This window comes from Telopea speciosissima, chromosome 1, assembly GCF_018873765.1.
Source record: "Telopea speciosissima isolate NSW1024214 ecotype Mountain lineage chromosome 1, Tspe_v1, whole genome shotgun sequence".
In the NCBI taxonomy this organism is placed as follows: Eukaryota; Viridiplantae; Streptophyta; class Magnoliopsida; order Proteales; family Proteaceae; genus Telopea; species Telopea speciosissima.
In genome coordinates, this window is record NC_057916.1 from 34040866 (window position 1) to 34061920 (window position 21055).

Consider the following 21055-nt stretch of genomic DNA (forward strand, 5'->3'; position numbering starts at 1 on the left):
TCTTGCATTTGAAAATATATTGTATGTCATGTAATTTTCAATTTGTTCGAAGAATGCTAAATGATTAAGGGATACCTTAGCAAGGAATGCTTTATCTTTGACGTGTATGACAGTTTGATCCATTTTTGATCCATGGATTTAGGCACAATGTGGTTTACCAACCATGAACTCTTTGCCCGTCTTCATGAATAAATTTGCATTTATCAAAAACAAAAAATGATGATCATTCATTGGATGCTAATGTTCCTACTACAAGGCTAGCAGCCAAGGAAATGAGATCTTAAAGGGTATTTAGAAAATACTAAAACCTAGGAGGATATTTATGAACCCAAAGGGTAGGTGAATTATTCCATTTCCTTGGCTGCTAGCTTTGTAGCAGGAACATTCCTGCTATAGCCGAAACAGCAAAATTTTTTCCTCATTTAGGTGTGTGCCTGCACCGCAAGGTTAATAAAAGTAAAAGGTTGTACACAGCCTACACACTGGCGGTGTGTACCGTAAGGGAGGGAAGAAGTGGGGTGCGGAACATTTAGGCGCGTGAATACACCACAAGGTTCGTTTTATTTTTCAAGTCTCTACACTACAGAGTCCATCAATATAGTTTGAAAGAACCCCATCAGGATCACAGGTTGTGTAAGAGGAGTTCTTGGTAGTTCTGAGTTCTGACTTGGGCGACTGGGGTAAAGTGTGGAAGAAACCAAGTAAAGGACATGGATGAAGCTCTGCGAATCCAACAATTCAACTCAATTCCTTCGCCTGAAGTTTTCACATCCCAGATTGAATCGAGAAATGCACCTGCGGTTATTTGAAATCACTATCTTTCTTTCTTTCTTTTTATTATCTTCAAATAAATTGTTCTTAAACTTTACTCTCTCTCTCTCTCTGACGCCTTTGATTTTTCTCGTTTTTCCGTGAACAGGTATTTCACGGCTGCATCAAGGATTGGGAAGCCATTTCCAAGTGGAATCCATCTAATACCGGACTCGACTATTTACTGGTTTTCTCCTGCTTTGCTTCGTTTAATATTTTCTGTGTCGAATGTTTAGGTTACCAAACAAATATTCTTCTTGTGTGTACTCATTTACTTCTTGTTATTTCTTTCTATCTCTCTTATTTTTATTTCAACATTGATCTTATATGATTATTGTTGTTCTCGTCGCGATTTTTGCTTTGCAATTTAAACGAAATTAATTGTCGACAAAGAATGTGTAGGATAGTACTCCTAAGGTGATACTTATCCTGCAACAATTGTATAATTCTATGGGAGGGAAATATGGTGGTTGTTTTGTCAATGTTACCTGATATTCAAACTGAAGGGAATTATCGACAGAGAATGTGTAGTAGTAATTGTCTTATCTATTCTTAAGTTTGTACTACAAGAATGGTGTAATTTGTTGTGAGGGAAATGCTTGATCACTATCACATGAAGGGGACAATGACAAAGTTTTGCTGGACAGCATGAAGCAGTGAACAACTAGATACTTGCACTTCTTTTGTTGCTTGATCACAAAATGGTGCACATGTAAATGAGAGATGATTTCTACATTTGCTTGTGTCTTGCATCATCTATTGTCGACCCAAAACACTTCAACTGGAACATTTTGGAGCTCGGCAAGTGTTTAGAATGTTAGCAAGTAAATATTACTTAAACAAAATATCTTTATTAGGTGTAGAGGGAGAAAAAAAGGGCTTTGCTCCCCTTTACAATATGAAGAGAGAAATAAGGGTCGAAGCTTAGACCACTAACAGTAGTTGTACCTAAAGAAAAGATAATGAAAGAGGCGATTAGTATACCCAAATCCATTTATGATCCCGAGTTTCCAGACACATCGCACTTCCACTCGGGTCAAGGCTACTTACATTTTCTTTTGTTGATTCTAATTTTTGCAATAGAATTGATTTGATTGGATAATAGACATAAAGTAGGAATATTTGGCGATTCCTAATTTGAAAAGTTTACTTTAACTAATTCTAAAGTAAAAAGTATTATATCCGTATTATTCGGATTTATACATGTATAATATGGTCCCTTGTAAAAAACACATTTTTTTACCCGTTTTATTAATCTGTACGAAAAAATGTTTTTTTTTCAATAAAACATTCAGATACGCATATTATACGTGAACTTACTAACTAAGCCTAGGACCAAAAATATGAATATTGAAAATGAGTAGGAGTATAGTCTGCACTTATTTGTTGAGGAGAATTTGATCCAATTTGAAGTTGCTGATATTTATACTGGTCGATCATAGAAGAAAATTCTGATTCATTCCGGTCAAGCTTCCTTCCTATTAACCTGGCAGTTCTTTTCTGATAGAAGGAAATGTTTCAGTTCAAGAACTACGATCTTTGGCTCTGGAGAGAAATCGAAAAGATTCTGTAAAATAAAGTTAGCTTTTTATCATAGCACTTCAAGTTTAGGACTGTATAGTGGTCTCAGATGATTTTATGACTGAAACACTTTGTGGTTCTTCAGTTTTTGGAGGAAGAGGGCAATATTGTGATGAATATGATAAATATAAAACATGTGCTTGTGAGTCATTTTATTATACTTCTAGCTAATTTTTAAGATACATTCTTCTCATATTCTTTTGGCCTGTAAGTGTCTGATAAATTTAAAACATAATCTGCAATTTCAGGAACAAGTAGGATCCTCTGTTGTTGAGGCCATGCTGTCCAGATCAGCACCAGTTTTCTATGGTGATCTTAGAAGCCATGAGAGGGTACTCAAATAAGAAAAACTGTGGGATACTGGGCACATTCTATTATATGTCTTGACCCTCAAATTGAATTGGGATGACATTTGAATATTTTTCACCTTTCTGTCATAGGTTCAATTGCCATTCTCGACCTTCATCATCTCTTGCAAACAGCTTCTCCAAAACGCAGATGATGGTTCTGTTGTTTGTGTTGAATCAGAAGACCATGGGTTGACAGGGTCAAACAGAGAGCAAGACACTTATCAACTTTATTTAGCACAGGTGACGCAAATCCCTTAGCTCCTTCCCTACTCTTTTACTTAATTTCTCCCAATATTTGAAAAGAGGGTGAAATGGAATTTTTCTAGAAATTTTCTGGACTCAAATGAAAGGTTCTGTTATTGCCTGAAAATTTAAGGCCTTTCTTTGTATTATCTAGCTTAGAAACTAAAAGCATATATGCTAGAAACATAAATATTTTGATCATGCTTGTGATTTGAGTGGTGCCAACACATATTCAAAGAATTGGATCTCAGAAACTTAGTAGTCATCTAATACTTGTGAGTATGTTCACTTATAAAGGTCAAAAACATCCCAGCCATTAAAAATCTTTTCATTAGTCAACAGGCAAGTCCAAAATAAATTAACGTCAATGGTTTATGACTTTTGATGGGTTGCTACATGTTCATGGACTTGTCATCAGGTCAATACAATGAAGTAGGAACTTAAGGATTGATTTAAGATCAAAATAGTTGGTTTGGAAGCAGCATTTCGAAATTGTTCTCGTCATTCTTTACAAAATCTACTCAGTTTCTGATGTTTCAAATTTGATATTTAGTTATCATTGTCACTTTAACTTTTTTGGTTTGTCATGCTGAAGTGTTTATTTGCCTTTATTAAAAGTTATTAAGTCTGAATATCCAATCTAAATGTTTATATTGATGGGTGAAAACAATTGTGCAAAAACGAATTGAATTTGTAAGAGAGCTGATAGTGGACAATCAAGATCAGACACCAACCTAGTGTCGAAGTTTAGGGAGGAACTCCAAAAGGTTAAAAGAGGATTAATGGTTCGGGCTTCAGTGAGGATTAGAGTTTAGTTTCTGGGTCCTAGTAGCATTAAGTAAGCTTGTCACTTATCCTTTCAAGTTGGACTTGGCTTGGTTGTTGAGTCTTTACTCTATTGCTAGCAAGTCAAATGTCCAAGTAGGTTTTTTTTTTTTTTTTTTTTTTAACAGTTTTTGAAGTTTAGAAAGTAGTCCGGTGACGGTCTATGTATAGGCTTGTAATTCAAACTTTGAATTCAGTTTATGTATGGTTTTGTCTATGGTTAACACAATGGTTCCCTGCTGCTAAAGTTTGATGGTCAAACCCTATCATCATTCATGGTGAACAATCCCTTAGCCCTTCTTTCTGTCTTCTTCTTTCTTATACTTCCTATTTTGTGTGCTTATTGTTTTTTGAGTTGGGCCTGGCTATTGTGGGACTATTCCTCATTGTTCTGCATCAGGACTTCACATGACCCCACACTATTTACTCTCCTGCTATGATTTATGTCAATATATGTGAACACATCACATATTGATACAGTGCCAGTATTTTGACCTAAATTCTCCCCGATCTGGTTTGATTTGTGAAATATTGGGTTTGTCAAATGGGTAACTGAAAAGGCCTTTATCGACACCAAAGTCAACCAGAATTGGTTTGCGTGACTTCTGAAACAAAGGGTAAAGAGAAGAAGAGATGGGAATAAATTCCCTGATCAAATCAAAACTAGTGAAATAAGATGAAGAAAACTTGAATCTAGGATTTCACAAAAATTGATCACCCAAAACTAACCTGAAGCAGTTTTCTTCATAAAATAAAGAACAATCTAAGATCTGGTCTTTGACACCAAATGAAAATTATGAGACAAAGTTTCCAGTACACACAAGTGATCTCAAAAGACCAGATTTTGAATATCTCCAAAATATAAACACAATGAATATCTTTCCTAGTTGCCATTATGGTTACAAGTGGCAAAAAGGAGAAGCCTCGAAAAGATTGAGGCTCATGAACTGAAGCAGGAGAACCCATCATTGATGTGTAACAGTCTCACAAACTAAAGCATGACGCCCATCATTGATGTGTAATGGTCTCACAAACTAAAGCATGGCTACTCATCATTAATGTGTATGTTGTGTAGATGGTTCACGGAGATGCTTCATGTTTCCAAGACCATTACAATGCCTGTTCATTATTTGGCATGTCAAGCTAGTAGTTGTTTGCCAACTAGTTTATCTGCTTTCTTTTCTACATTCTGTTAGGATTTCTCTCTATATTGTGCCAATAACAGTACTTTGCTTCCTGTCAACATCGTCAATGTAGAGTGTTCATAGATTCTATGATATTGGTTGTATTTTTTATTTCTTCATTAAATGCTCATGCAGGTACCAATTTTAAATATGGAGAATCAGGAGAGGTCTCAGCTTGAAATTCTGAAAGAAGATATTCAAATGGTTTGAATATTGAATATAACTTTGCTTAAGTTATTCCTTGTTTGCCCTTTAAATTTCACAACAAAAAGATATTTTCTTGTTTAGTTTATTCATTACTTGAGTAGAGTAATGTTTAACTTTGTCCCCCTCGTGCTGATCTTGTCCAACTTTGTATTTTTTTTCTGGTTGAAGTTCGGATAATATTCTCATTAACCTTTGGTTGGTGCAGCCTACTTTCTTGGAGACAAAAGCAGTAGCATCTATCAACATATGGATGAATAATTCAAAATCTAGATCCAGTACTCACTATGATCCACATCATAACCTTTTATGTGTAGTTGCTGGATGTAAAAAAGGTAGTTCTGTTCTCATGCGAGCTATTTCTTCCCTGCACCTCAACCTCTGCTCTCTCTAATTGTATTTTGTCAGGTTTTTTATTTTGTAACTGATGAGCAGTGGAAAAATATTCTTGGACAATGTCCCCATATTTTCCTCCCTCCACCCCTTGGCGTGGTATTGCATTTTTGGAAAGAGAAGCTTATGTTGATGAGCATAGTTGTCACGGCGGCATGGCGGTCCAAGGCGGTGGAGGCCTGTCTAAGCGCTTAGGCGGTAAAGCGGCTGCCTAAGCGGTAAAGGCGGTCTAGTGTTAGTTTTCCCCCTCCCCTCCCCAAACACTCAATACATGATGGCATGATGCATCATAGTATCATACCTTATATCATTAAAAATTAAATTTAAGCCACCTCAAGTCATCAAAATGAAAAATCATACATGACACATAAAAAGCATAGAAGTTACAGACTTTAAAAAAAAAGCATAGATAGTTACAGGCTTAAAAAAAAAAAGCAGCAGCAGTAGTAGAACAGAGAAGAAGTTACCGTTAAAGGCTAGTGACTACAGAGAAGAAGCATAGATAGAAGTTACCATTACAGACAAGTGACTACAGAGAAGAAGCATAGATAGAAGTTACTAAGCAGAAAAAAAAACAGAGAAGAAGTTACCATTACAGACTACACTCTACAGAGAAGAAGAAGCATAGAACTATAGAAGTTACCATGTAAACAAGCTGCCGCTGGTCAAGAAGAAACAGCAGAATAGAGAAAAAGGGAAAAAAAAAACTCAACAGACGAATCAATGTTGGAGGAGGAAAAGAAGAAGTATGAAAAAAGTGGATAACAATACGAAGAGGAAGAACAGAGAAAAAAATCGCAAAAGAGAGGAAGAGAACTTACCGGAGAAAATCTGAGGTTGCAGTCGTCACCGGAGCCAGGTTTGTGGTCGCCGGAGTCGCTGGAGCTGGAGCTTGAGCAGAAAAGCAATCGGAATAAAGAAAAGAAAAAAAAGCAGAATAGTCGAGGTCGGAGGAGGGGAAGAAGAAGAACAAAGAAAAAAAATACTAACAGAGAAGAAGAAGAAACATAGAAAAAATCGAAAAAGAGAGGAAGAGAACTTACCGGAGAAAATCTGAGGTTGCAGTCGTCATCGGAACCAGGTTTACGGTCGCCAGAGCCGCTGGAGCTTGAGCAGAAAAACAATCAGAATAAAGAATAGAAAAAAAAATCAGAGAATAGTCGAAGTCGGAGGAGGGGAAGAACTTACAGGATCATTGGAGCCTAGTTCGTGGTCGCCAGAGTCGCTGGAGGCGAGAGCTGGGGCAGGAAGCGAAGAACTTACAGGATCATCGAAGCCTAGTTCGTGGTCGCCGGAGTTGCTGGAGGCGAGAGCTGGGGCAGGAATCGAGGGTTTCATTTCTTCCTTGAGAGAAGGCATGAGACCAGGAGTATCCAGAGTCGAGGGTTTCATTCGATATATCTTTGCCTCTAGGTGATTTGGTGTAAAAGTGTAAAACAATGTACAGTAATAACATACACAACCCAGTAGAAACATAAAAGATAGAATAAAACATAAAAAAATAATAAAAACAATAATATAGAGCCTTGACAATAAAGTGCCAAGAGCCTTGCCCCCAAAATTTCAGCTTGGACGCCAAGGCGGCCCCTAGGCGACGCCTGGGTGACACCTTGACAACTATGTTGATGAGAATGTCTAATGTACAATATTGTTAATGGAGAAAGATCAAATTTCTTACCAACCTATTAAACTATATTACTCAGATGTGGCAAGGAGTTCGCATTTTATTTCTGTCATGAAATTTGCATTTTCAATGCAAATATCTGTGGGCTAAAATGGGTGAATAGTTTGATAGCTATCAAATTTTCTGAGAGGTGGATAGTTTGACAGAAGTTAGGTCTGTTCTAGTAAACTGTTCCACAACAACAACTCAGCCTTATCCCAACTAAATGGGGTTGGCTACATGTATCCTTGGCCTCCAATCAGTTCTATTCAAGGACATACTTGATACAAGACCTAAGCTATGCATGTCTTTCCTCGCCACTTCTCCGAAGGTCATTTTTGGTCTGCCCTTGGCTCTTTTTTAGTTCCTTTAATCTGAATCAAATCACTCCTCTGTACTGGAGTATCCAAAGGTCTCCTTCGAACATGGCCATGCCACCTCAAACGACTTTCTCGCAACTTATCATGTATCGGAGCTACTCCCAAATCAGTTATAATATGATCATTCCTTACTTTATCCTTCCTTATTTTGCCACTCATCCATCTCAACATCCTCATCTCTGCTTCATTGAGTTTATCTATATGATGCTTATTAACTGCCCAACTTTTCGCACCATACATCATAGTCGGTTGTATGATTTGTCCTATAAATTTTTCCTTTAAGTTTTAAAGGAATACTTTGATCACACAACACTCCGGACGCACCCCTCCACTTCATCCATCCTATTTTAATTCTTTGTGAAATATCATCCTCTATATCACCTTCTTTATTTATGATCGAACCTATATACCTAAAATAATCACTATGCGGAATCTCCCTCTCATCAATATTCACCACCTCATTATCCCTCATAGTATAACTAAAGTTGCACACCATATACTCCGTCTTCGTTCTACTTATCTTAAAACCTTTTGATTCCAAGGTTGATCTCCATCATAGTTGTCAAGGCGTCGCCTAAACGTTTAGGTGCCTTGGACGCCTAGTTGGTGTTGCCTTGATTTTGGACCCTCTCCAACACCTTGGGTTGCCTAGACGCCGTGACAGCTATGATCTCCATAACACCAACTTGGCGTTATCCTTGCTTTTGTCTCATCCACCAAAACAATATCATCAACAAAAAGCATACCACAAGGAACCTCATCTTGAATGTCGTTGGTTAAATCATCCATGATAAGTGCAAACAAATAAGGGCTTAAAGCTGATTCATGATGTAATCCAATTGTAATTAGGAATTCACTACCTTGACCCCCATAGTTCTTACACTTGTCACCACATCATCATACATATTTACTTGAAACACTACTCATCTTTAGTACTTGCCAGATTAACTCTCTAGGGATTCTATCATAAGTTTTTTCTATTTCAATGAAGACCATATGGAGATCCTTCTTGCAATCTCTAAATCTTTCCATGAGTCTCCTAAGTAATTAGATTGCTTCTGTCGTGGATCTTCCAGGCATAAAACCAAATTGGTTCTCCATAATTGTAGTTTTTTTTTTTTGTCTCAAGTAGGTTTCAATAACCATCTCCCATAATTTCATATTATGACTCATAGTTTTATGCCTTTATAGTTATTGTAGCTCTGAATATCACCTTTATCTTTGTAAATCAGAACCACAATGCTTCTCCTCCATTCATCTGGCATTTTCCTTGTGCTCATAATCTTATTAAACAACATAAAACCAAATTGGTTCTCTGTAATTGAGTCCCAGATGAGGTCTCAAAATCTTATTAAACAGCTTGGTGAGCCAAGATAAACCACAGATTCCTAAGCTCCTCCACATTTCTTTTGAGACCTCATCTGGGACTTGTGCCTTGCCTACTTTCATCCTTCTTAAAGTTTTTTTTTGTTTTTTTTTGTTTCTTACTTCAGACACCTTAATTTTTTGTATATATCTACGACATGTGGTGTCTTTATGTGTAATGCAGTCTTCCGGGACATTATTACTCGAAGTGTCTTCATTTAGTAGGCTGCAAAAATAAACTTTCCATCTCTAATAAACTGTTACATTGTTTAAGATTCCATCCAACTCCAAATGAGAAGTACCTGTTAGGATGGATGTGGTTGGTTTTTCTTCATCCTCATTCTATATATAAGTTAACATATTAGGATAATGCTTTTCTTACAGGTATTATTACTGATGTTATGATAATGTATTATTGTTCCACTGCTCTAGTTTTGTATATCTTGTTCAAAAATTTCCCTCTCCATGTCAAGTTTAAATGTATCTATTTGGATGGATGTGATTGATTTCCAAAACTTCACTCTCATGGCCTTTTCATTTATGGGTATGCTAAAGTCTTAGGCAAGGTACTAAAACTCGGAACTCGACCTGGGAAAAACCGAGATCTCGGTCGAGTTGGTGCATTTTTTTTTTCAACTCGAAACCTGGTTTCGGTGGTTTTAAGACCTGGTTTGGGTCTGAAACTTGGTACTTAGCCTATTTTAGGCCATTTAAACACAATGACACTATCGGATTTTGCAAAACCAAAGTCCATATAGGAGTTTCACTCAAGGTTCAAAAACTCGGGTCTCGGAGCCATCTCGACCCAGCAAAAAACTGAGTTGGGCCGAGATCTCGGAGTTTGTGCAATTTTTTTTCTGACTTGGAAGCCCATCTCGGTGGGTTTTAGAACTCTTCTGGGTCTGAAAATCAGTATACAGCCTATTTTAGGGCATTTAAACACAATGGCATTATTAGATTTTGCAAAAACAAAGTCCAAATAGGAGTTTCAGTTTGTGGGAAAGCAGGACAGACACTTACTTATTCTAGAAACCAGGACAGACACAGGACAAATAGTCTTATTTATGCCTAAATAACTCCTTCAATATAAATCAGATTTAAGCAATCTTGGACTTGTTGGAAAGCTTTCAAAAGAGAGCTTTCCAACAAGTCCAAGATTGCTAAAATCTGATTTATATTGAAAGAGTTATGTACTGGTCAAACTTAATTCGGTGTGCGCGAATGCTGTCAAAATCGCTCTGAATGAAAATAATTTTTTGGACATCAAAACAAATGAATATTTTACCGCACTTTTGGTTTTTAGCAATGTTTTACCATAATAAGATTTATGGAATTTTTAGATTTGAGAAAAACCCCAGCATTAGAAAGTTGAAAATTGCACCTATCGCCGAAAATCCAGTTTTTGTTCTTGAACTGGGTTGACTTTTTTTCCTTTTGGAATTTGATTTTTTAACTATTTTTATTGGATTCAAATGGGGGGTATTTGCTTATTTATGAATAATATTAGGCATAAATAAGTGTTTGTCTTCTCTGTCTTGGTTCCTGGCATAGATAGGTAACTATATACCAAGAATTTCCAGTAAGATCTCGAGATTTGGCACTCATATAAAGGACCTATATGGGCATTTTCTTATGTCAAACCGAGATCTCGCCGAAATCTCGGATCTCGGAGAGATATTGACATTTTAAGTTTCGTAGGCCATCTCGACTCGGGAAATTGAAAAACCGAGAATCTCGGCGAGATCTCGCGAGATTTCGGACTATGGTTTCACTTAATGGGGGACCAGGACAGACACTTATGCTAGAAACCAAGACAGACACAGGACAAACACTTATTTATGCCTAATATCATTTAAGTAAATACTTTTGTATTTGATGGAGTTATGTACCGGTCAAACTTAATTTAATGTGCGCGATTCTATCAAAATCGCTCTGAATGAAAATATTTTTTTGGACATCAAAACAAATGAATATTTTATCGCACTTTCAGTTTTTAGCAATGTTTTACAATATTAAGATTTATGGAATTTTCAGGTTTGAGAAAAACCCCAACATTAGAAAGTTGAAAATTGCACCTATCGCCGAAAATCCAGTTTTTGTTCTTGAACTGGGGGGTTGACTTTTTTTCCTTTTGGAATTTGATTTTTTAACTATTTTTGTTGGATTGGTATTTACTTATTTATGAATAATATCTTAATTAAATGATTTACTCAAATGATATTAGGCATAAATAAGTGTCGGTCCTGGTTTCTGGCATAAATAAGTGTCTGTATACCAAGGTTTGTATAGATAGGTGCAAGGTACTAAAACTCGAAACTCGACCCCAACTCGACCTTGTGAAAAACCAAGAGCTCGGTCGAGTGGGTGCATTTTTTTTTTTTCAACTCGAAACCTCTAACTTGGTGGGTTTTAGACCTAGTTTGGGTCTGAAACTTGGTATTCAGCCTATTTTAGGCCATTTAAACACAATGACATTATCAGATTTTGCAAAAACAAAGTTCAAATAGGAGTTTAACTTCGGACCTTAAGTTGGTAGGCGACGACGTACTAAAATACCCTACTCTACACATAATTTAGTAATAGAAAGCATTAAAGCAATTAATACATTTAATTAATAGCTAAACAACTTAAATAAGCATTAGAAATTTTAAAGTGTACAATACATCAATTTGTTTAACAATGTTACATTACATAAAGTATGATTGACTAAGGAATTCAGTCCCAAAACTATCCACATAGAATTCCCATGTCATAGTGTTGCTGTAGTGTTGCACATAGTTTGCCACAACATTCAAATAACTGTTGTGATCAACATATGTCAAATCCCCTATCCTAGGGTACATGGGAGGCGGACTAGGCGGTTGCCATGAGGCGTGAGATCCACTGCTACTATCATATTGAGGCATGTATGGGTGTGGCTAGTTTGGTACTGGGAATACGGGCCCAAAACCTGACCCAGTGCTTTGATTGTCGAACTCAAGTATTGGCTGCCCAAATTGACCATAGCCACTATATTCGGAACCGGTGCTCTCCTGGCCATAATCATAGTCATGATGAGGGTAAGATGAATGCCACGACTGATGCTCACTAGTAGTATCTGTACTCATGCTTCCGAAACTTGTAAGCATGGTGGTTATACTCATGTCATCATCCTGAGCTTGTAATTGTTTACGACCCTTTTTTCTCTTGTATGTAGCGCCAGGGGGGGGGGGAGGCACCATGGTCTTGATCTTGTGTGGCATGCGTAAACTGAGACTCACCTGTGTAACACACAGGTCCGCCTGCATCCCTACCTCATGCTGGTATTGCTCGTGCATCCCCTTATGACAATCATCAAAATAACTACCACTCTGCATGCCACCACCACTACCAGCAGGGTCATTACCATCACCACCATCACCTAAGGTTTAAAATCTCGTTTCGTTTTGGTGTTTTGGTCTAATCGAAATTTTCACGATACCGAAATTTCGTCAAAATGTGGTATTTTTTCTGTGGGTGTAAAATGCCAAAATGACCGAGATTTCCGAAATTTCCGAAACGAGATGACCAAAATTACCGAAACGAGATGACTGAAATATTTGAAAATTTTGAAATATTGCATTTTCAATTCGATGTTGCATTTCGTTTCGACTCGATTGAGATACTCAAAATTCTCGAAATCTCGGCCGAGACGAAACGAGTTTTTGAACTATGCCATCACCACCATCATCATCATTAGCACTTCCTGTTGTAGACTCAAAAGATCTCGGTGACTCTGAATGCACACACCTCTCTTGCGATATGTAGTCCTCAACATTTGTACCGGTTACAGACGCAATGGTGGGGTCGGGCTCACCCCCAGGTTGATCTATATCTGGTGCACCACGATCCCTCACCCATTGGAATAGGGGATTCTCATCATCATCAGAGTCCTCCTGGAAGATGTTTGCTAGCTCGATGGGTTCTTTATCATTGGTGTCCATTATTCCTTCTGTTAGAGCAAACACCAACCAAAAACACGAAAAAGAAACAAGAACAAAGCAAGAGGACACAGAGATATAACGTGGTTCACACACCATACTGGTGTGCTACATCCACGGGCGAAGGCGAAGATGATTCACTATGCAAATCGGAGAAAAATTACAATGGAGATCTCTTAAGAACACCCAAAAACGGCGCTGCAGCTCTCTCCCAGAAACCCTAAAACAAAAACCCTAAATTTTACTCATCTTTATAGTAAAGTGGGTAAAGAACTGTTGGAATATGTACACCAGAATACCATGGGGGTATTTTGGTCTTTTGGGCGTTTTATTTATTCTTTATTTATGATTTATGAGCAAGGGTAGAAATGTAATTAGGGTTGTGACATTGTTCACGTGGACAGTGTGTGAATAGTGTCGTGAATAGTATTTCCCCTTGTAATCTCTTTTATTATTATAAATAGAGAACTTGATTGATCTCATTGATCATTCAAGCCATTCTCCCATTCTCGGTTCTGCTAACATATCAGAGCCAATTCTCTGATCTAGGTTAGAAAAAAACCTTCTTTTCTTCCATCACCTTCTCCCACCTTTCTCTTTCTCTCTCTCGGCTTCTCCTTCTTCTTGTTTTTTCTTCTTATCATCCTTGTAAGGGGGGCAGCACTAATGAGGAAAAACCTAATCCAATGATTTAGATGCTGCCATCCTCCCAATCTGTTTTTTTTTTTTCATAACCTAAATTCTAATCGATACTGTTGGAACCATACTTGCGATATTGGAGCTTTCCAGAATTTTGAAGATCAGATTCCTCTCACATGAAGGCTGATCCTCCATTGTTAGAGCTCCCTCTGCTTTCTTTTCCAACACCTATCTACTTCTTCTATCTACTACACTCTCTTTTCTTTTCCAGCTTGGTTCACCTAATCGATCTCACCTTTTTAGGGTTTTTCAAAACCCTGACTCCAATCGATTTTAGGATTCCTCCTTCCAGTTGATGCTGATTTTTTGTGGGTTGTTTTCCTCCAATATAAGGACCACTTGACCTCAATATTGCACCTTTTCAAGTTTTTTTGAAGACCTCTACCCCAACCGATCTCTACTTTTCAGCGTTTTCCAAAACCCTGACACAAATCAATTTTTTGGGATAGGGATGAGCTGCTATAGTGCTTTGGAGGTGGTTCTAAAATTAAAAGAGACACTCTACTTCATCAATTCATGGCTTGAAGAAGGTCTATTTACTGCGATAGCTGCTGCCTTACTTTTCTACAAATTTTTTGGTGTCTCTCCCTCTTGAAGACCAAGTCTCATTCTAACTGGAGATTGGTTGTTTGCATTGGAAGTCCCATTCAAACAGTACTAATCAGCATCTATTGCAAGTCTACATCAGCAATTGAAGCCCCCTTTCCCTATATCGATCTCAATTTCAGGGTTTTCAAAAACCCTCCTTAGGGTTAGGGCTGTCCTATCAAGGTGATTTTTTGAGGGGAGTCTTATACATACCGGAGGAGTGTTCAACCCAAATTTCAGCATTATCCTTGGAGTATTTTTTGAACAAATTCAGGTTTCTTTCTTATGATCGATTTCTCCAACTATCAACCTATATTTATTTGGTTCCTCTGTGACTGGCTGCATCAATTCCTATTGGATCTGCTGAGTTATTGTCTTCTACTTGCTGGTTCTATTGAGCTTTACTACATCCCTTACTGGTTCTGTTGATTGGCTTCTGTAAGCATAACTGGTTAACTTGTCACTACTGCCTTTATGAGGACTACTGCTGCCCTGGTTTTGAGACTGAGTATCCTACTATTGGAGATCGAAGTTCTTTTACATTGTTGAAGAGTTGAATCTACTACCTTGGAGATCAGTTTATTTGGGATATCAACAGTGTGTTCATGGTTATTGGTTACGACTACGAATCTATTCAGTTGTGTGAAGCTTTTCTACTTGTTCATATCCAGCTTACTTTGAGAACTTGATCTAAGCATTGTTCTCTAATTCAGATCTGGTCCAAGTTTTTCTAGAAGCTTATTACATCAATTCTGCCCAGATATCTTCATCAGTTCTATTCAGCATATGGGAGTTTATAGATTGGAGTTTTGCACACTAGTTCTTCCTTGTTTGAAGATTGCTTAAGCCTTGAAGATTGGAGCCTTTCCTTGCTTCAAATCAGATCTGTTTTCTTATTAGATCTGCAAATTGGAGTTCGGTGTTTCTCCCATGCAGGAGTTTCCATCCAAGAAGTTTGTTTGATCGATTGAAGAAGGTCGAATTGCTATGTTGCATTGTTTTTTCTCCATGATTCTTTATCCCACTGCCTTTTTCACTTTCCCATCTGCCATATCATACCTTTGGCATTTACCCATAACCACTTTGAAAGTTTATGGTATACTCTAATTTGCCATTCCTTCTTTTTTAATTACCCATAGCACCTTTGGAAAAATTCTGGAACATCATACTTTTGCCCTATTTCTTACATCATCTTCGTTATTTGTCCACGTGTACTACTACACGTAAGGGGGGGGGGATTATGTACAATACACCTGCAGACATTGTAGAACGCAAAACTTGCAGGAACATTGGTGCAAAACATAGAAGATCAGTGTTTCTCCACCATTGCCATTAGCTATTCTTTGTTATTGGGTTGAGTTTGCCGTAAGGGGGAGATTGAAGTATTGAGAGTATTGAAGATATTTGGTTGTTGCCTGCCTATTTGAGGATTACAGTGCCTATTTGAGGATTTATAGTTGGGTTGATTCAATTGTTTCCGCTGCTAGCTACCCTAGTTTTTCACTTCAAGATTTTACGTCACTATGATACTCTGAGATTCATCACTGGACAGCTATTGAAGATTGGTGAAAACTTTGTTGATCAAGTCTGCCCAGGTTTTGAAGATCAATTATTTCAAGTTCTTGAAGGTTTATTTGGGAGCTTCATTCATTCGTCTGTGTGTCAAGCTGGAATGGAATTTGCTACAACTCTGTTACTCACTTACTCCCTATTTTGTTCAAGTTGGGCATTAGTGCAGTATATGCGCCAACTTGAGGGGGCGTGTTAGAATGTTGGAGTGTTAGCATTTTTTTTTTCTTATTAGTTCAAGCTGGAGCTTCTTTACTTATTTGTATACTCCAGCTTGAGGGGGATAATCCAGCTTGAGGGGGAGTGTTGGAATATGTAATCCAGAATACCATGGGGATATTCTAGTCTTTTTGGGATAATTTTATTCTTCTTATATTATTAAGTTTATGTCGGCTATGTGGGTTTTAGTCCTACATCGCCTAGTTTAGTCACTTTGTACTTTCCCCTCTATTATAAATAGAGGGGCTTACCTATCAATGAAAATAAGTCATTCCATTCTCTCATTCTCTCATTCTCTCTTTCGAACCCATGATTCTGCCAATGGAAGAGAGATTGAGAGGGGTAAACGTTATCGCATGCGGTGAAAAGGGTGGAAGGGTTTATATTTTATGTGGAGTTCAAGGGGGTTGAGAGAGCGGTGAGATGGAGGGTAGCGTGAATGGAGAGCGAGATGGAGGGGGACGAGAATGAGGGGGAGAGAAGGTGGAACGGTGGAGGTGAGATAGTGGAGCAGGGCTGCGACTCTTCTAGGCCGCGGGTGGTGGCTCTCTTCTAGGAGCGGACAGCTCTTCAAGGCTGTCGTGGGGGAGGCTCTTCAAGGCCTAAGGAGGGTGATCTCTTCAAGGATCGATGGAGCTATGCTGCACATTCAAATGGTTTTCCAATCTTCAAATCTACTGCTATTTCATTCCATGGATGGGGATTAAAAACCCAGAAACTGATTACAAATATATGGTAAAAAGGAAAAATAGCAACTAGGAATAATGGAAACTTTCCTAAACTATTAAAACTTGCAACCCAAGTTGCATTACATAAGAGATCCTACGCACATATGGAAACTAGTAAATAGGAAAGCAAATAATCCTTCGTACATATGGAAACTAGTAAATAGGAAAGCAAATAATCTAAGAATCTAAAAGATATGCTAAGATAGGAGGGAAGGCGCCAATGACTTGTGCTCCAAGGACTGATGTGGCGCCTAGGTGAGGTGGCAAAGGTGTTGGTAAGGTTGGCGAATCCACGTGCTACATCATTAACATAAATACTCCTCCATCGGATCCCGGTCGACCCATCGGGTCGGGTCGAACCGTACTGCGAGGGTGAAAGGGCTTCGCCCCCGCACCCCCAACGAGACAGTGATGAGCTCGGCCCAAGCCCTTCGCTACCATCACAGATCTCAGAAAAAAGTTCCATTCGGGTCGCCACCAAAAAATGTCGGAGCGGGTCATTATTCGAAACGGGTCAAAGAATTCGAGACATACATAACACTTTCACATATATGCCTCATCCTTAGTCTCATATTGTAGTGCACATACAGCAGCTAATCCCGTCGTTCGTGACCTAATATGTTCTGTCTCTTCGAGTGGATCAATGAGAATGTACTCCAGTTGCACTCACATCCGAAGGATGAACAAGTCTGTGAGAGCACTCTCACTGTTATCTTCCTCAGGTTGGGTGAACTTGTACCATGAAACACCCACCCGTCGACTGCATTACAAATATAGAATATTAGGAATATATACATTCTAAAGGGATAAAATTATAATTCATAAATGTAATGCTATGCCACCTACCAGGGTTTGACTTTTGTCTACCCTCCACTGCAGCTTTTCGACCGAAACTTGCTGTGGCCTTTCTGAAATATTGGATCTGTTTTCATTTCAAATTTCAAACATTGTCAGAGGCATTAGTATTTACTATGTAGTAATTACATTTCTTTACTTACTACCAAAGTACCAAGTCCCATACTCTCACCTCATCATTGCACTCAGCCTGTGTCGATGCATTGGGCTCCAACTTCTCAATAACATTTTGAAGTGGATTTATCAAATCTGTGTCTAGCCCAAGATCATGCGAGTACTGATACTTTGGATTCAGATAGTATGCTGGTAAAGTGGAAACCACAATTATAACTTCTTAGTGACTTAATGCTTTTTGAGTTTTGAAAATGTAAAGTGTAAAATATGTTGAAGTGTTGAACTCACCAGCTTTATGCAATGGATGACTCAAGCGCTTCTCCCATCGCTCATCAATGATGTTAATGTATGACCTTGCGCTCCGGGGTATCGCAGCTCTGACCATTTCCTTCATCTTTTGAAGGGTAGCAAAAATGTGGGGCAAGGTAGGCTTCTTCTCTGTATCAACCAACCTTAATACTGCCACCACGGGCTCTAATATGGCAACAACTTTAAGCAAGTCCTTCCAGAATTGATCACTTGCAATGGTCTCTTGTGCTGCCCTCCCTTCTTCTGAATTAGACCCCTGCCAACCAAACCATTGTTCACTTGCAAACATAGACATCAGACCTATCTTCTTCATCTAAAAGCTCTTCAATGCAATATAATTGGTGGTAAATTAAGTGACACTAGGCCTCACTAAATCGCCATTGCATTTTTCCCTCATCATGACTAAAATTTAACCATGGTTATATACAAATGTGGTCACTTGTGTTGCCCTCTTAACTACACTTGCCACCAAAGTTTTCTTCCCCATGTCCTTGAGCATTAGATCAATGGAATGTGCTGCACATGGAGTCCAAAAGAGGCGGATCCTCTTACTCTTCTTGTTCATCAACTTCTCTCCAGCCTTTTTAAAGTTAGAACCGTTATCCGTCACAATTTGAAAAACGTTCTTTAGTCCTATATCATCCACCAGTTGCTTCAGTTCCTTGTACAAGTATGATGCATCCTTTATATGCTTCGATGCATCGACAGACTTCAAGAATACTGTCTTCCCATTGCAACTCACCATGAAATTGATAATGGACTGTCTAGTAGGTCCAGTCCAACTATCAGCCATAAAGGTAACCCCATACATCTCCCACCTTGGCTTCAGACCCTCGATGTACTCTTTCATCTCATCTACCCCCTCCTTAGGCAAATATACATTATATAATTCGTGTGGTGTGGGCCCCTTCCATCCTGGGCCAGCTTTCCCTACAGCGTTAAGGAATGCATGGTAGTATGTTCCCTGTGCTACATTAGCTGGAATGCCATTGTAGAACATGAACTTGCTAAAGGCATTCCGTGCTTTCTCTTGTTTACCACCAAACACTTGCGGGATGGTTGGCTGGTAGGCATCTTGTTGCCTAAAAATAGATGAATCCTGCTAAAAATGGGATCTAGGGAATGTACTCGTGGTCAGGTTAGGGGCCTTGGGATATAGGGATTTTGTTTTGTGTCAGCACTTCTCCTCCTCTCATGTTGTTGCAGTGGTGCAGCTGAGCCAGATCCACCAGCTCCTCTTGCCTGCTTATGTCTTCTCATATTCTTAAAATGCAAACTGTGTCTACTCTCTGCTGGTAAATTCTCCACTCAGCCTCTGATTCGAACTCACCAGGTGAAGGCCTATATTCAGTATCATCTCCATGTATCTCTACACCAGGCCTCTCTAGCACTGCTTCATCAAACTCTTTTTGTTGCCTTTCCCTCTCAGCTTTCTTTGCTTGTCCTCCTCTCAAGTGTTGTGCCATGGCCTGCCGCACTCGGTAAGGAACATTTGTGCATTTGGTAACGTCCGTACTTGTACCAAACAAATGTTGCTTTAACCTAGTGGCTCCTCCAGATAGCAACTTTCCACAATAGTTACACTTAGACTTCTTTTTATCTTTAGACATCGGGACTCCATGTTGTCGTGCTATATCAACACGGTCCCCCATTGTGTACCAAATGTTTTACTTTTTACCCTGTTACATAAAAAAGCATGTATTAGTAACTATTAAAGACTTAAAGTAATGTATGAAAGACTTAAAGTATTGTATTTGTAACTATTGAACATAACGTCAAGCTACTAGAACAATCAAATAGCTATCTCTTATTTGTCCCCTAACCCTAGTATTTATTTCTTAATTAAAAATAAAATTTAGAATTTTTATTAAAAATATTTATACCTTAAAGTATAAAACATTTTAATGTAATGATGTATTTGACACCATTTGAAGTTGGACATTATGTACATATGTTGGACATAATTTTTCAACAAAAACAGGTATTTTTCCTTAATATTATATATTTTTTTAAAATTTTAATAATATTTTTATTGATTCTGTAAAATAAAATTATTTTTTTTAATGGGTGAAAAAGCAAAATGACTCCATGAGGTTGTAGAGCATCCAAAGTTGTCCAACATACATGAAAATTGTTAGATATATGGCCAAAATACCGTGGGGCTATTCTGGACTTCTTTTCTTTGTTATTTTATTAGTTTTGTATTATGTGGTTTAGTCCCACATTGCTACCGTATAGATGTTTACTGTTTTATTACTCTTATAAATAAAGAGTGCTTGGGATGAATAGATCATCCAAGCTTTCCCTAATTTTAAATCTGTCCACATGCTATCAGAGCAGATTTCGAGTTAGGGACAAAACCCCTCCTTCGAATTTCAGTTTTCTTCTCCCTCTCTCTTTCGATCTTCTTCTCTTCTAGTTCTCTCCTTCTTCTCTCTTGTTCTCCATTCCCATATAGGGCAGCACTGATGAGGTGATCATACGATCCAGTTGCTGCCCCCATTACCTCTTTTATGCACTATAATTCTGCTTGATAAGGACCTGCCAAGCCTGCCTGCGATATTGGATCTTCAGTTTTTTGGAGCTTGCTTCTACAACAACTACAAGGCATTAACTCCTTCCTTTGAAGACCACAAACTGCAGCAGGATTCCTTTTTTATTGGTTCAGTTCTTATCTCACAGATTTGAAGACCTCCTTGAGATCGATCCTACTATCACAGGGTTTTTTTGCAAAACCCTGACACCTATCGATCTTGGAGTTGTTGCTGCCCATTGTTCTTGATTTTTCTGCAGGTTGTTTCTTTCAGTATAGAGGGTTAATTGACCTCAGTTGAAGCCACTTTTCTGCAGAATTTTGGACTCCTTATTACCCTCTTCGATTTCAGCAATTCAGGTTTTATCAAAAAACCCTGACATTATCGATATAGGACTCTTCACTGCTGCTGTCTCTGATTTTTGGAGTTAGTTCAGCCTTCACTTGAAGACATTATTGGACTTCTTTACTGGCAGTATGGGTG

General features: G+C 38.3%; 1 protein-coding gene across 4 annotated transcripts in view; it reads left to right on the forward strand.

Annotated features, from left to right (window-relative positions):
* Positions 1–624: 624 nt before the first annotated feature.
* LOC122648635 (tRNA wybutosine-synthesizing protein 5) overlaps positions 625–21055 on the forward strand; it is a 36622-nt gene continuing 16191 nt past the window's right edge. For 3 of the 4 annotated variants that reach the window (XR_006331107.1, XM_043841849.1, XM_043841851.1), the window contains exons 1-6: positions 625–800; positions 920–997; positions 2640–2723; positions 2832–2981; positions 5129–5197; positions 5406–5532. Coding sequence is in view for 3 of the 4 variants with exons in the window: in XM_043841849.1 (XP_043697784.1) it covers positions 711–800; positions 920–997; positions 2640–2723; positions 2832–2981; positions 5129–5197; positions 5406–5532 (598 nt within the window). In the remaining variant the exon portion in view is untranslated. Of the gene's footprint in view, positions 801–919; positions 998–2633; positions 2724–2831; positions 2982–5128; positions 5198–5405; positions 5533–21055 lie in introns of all 4 variants that reach the window. The other variant, XM_043841850.1, reaches the window with a different exon arrangement.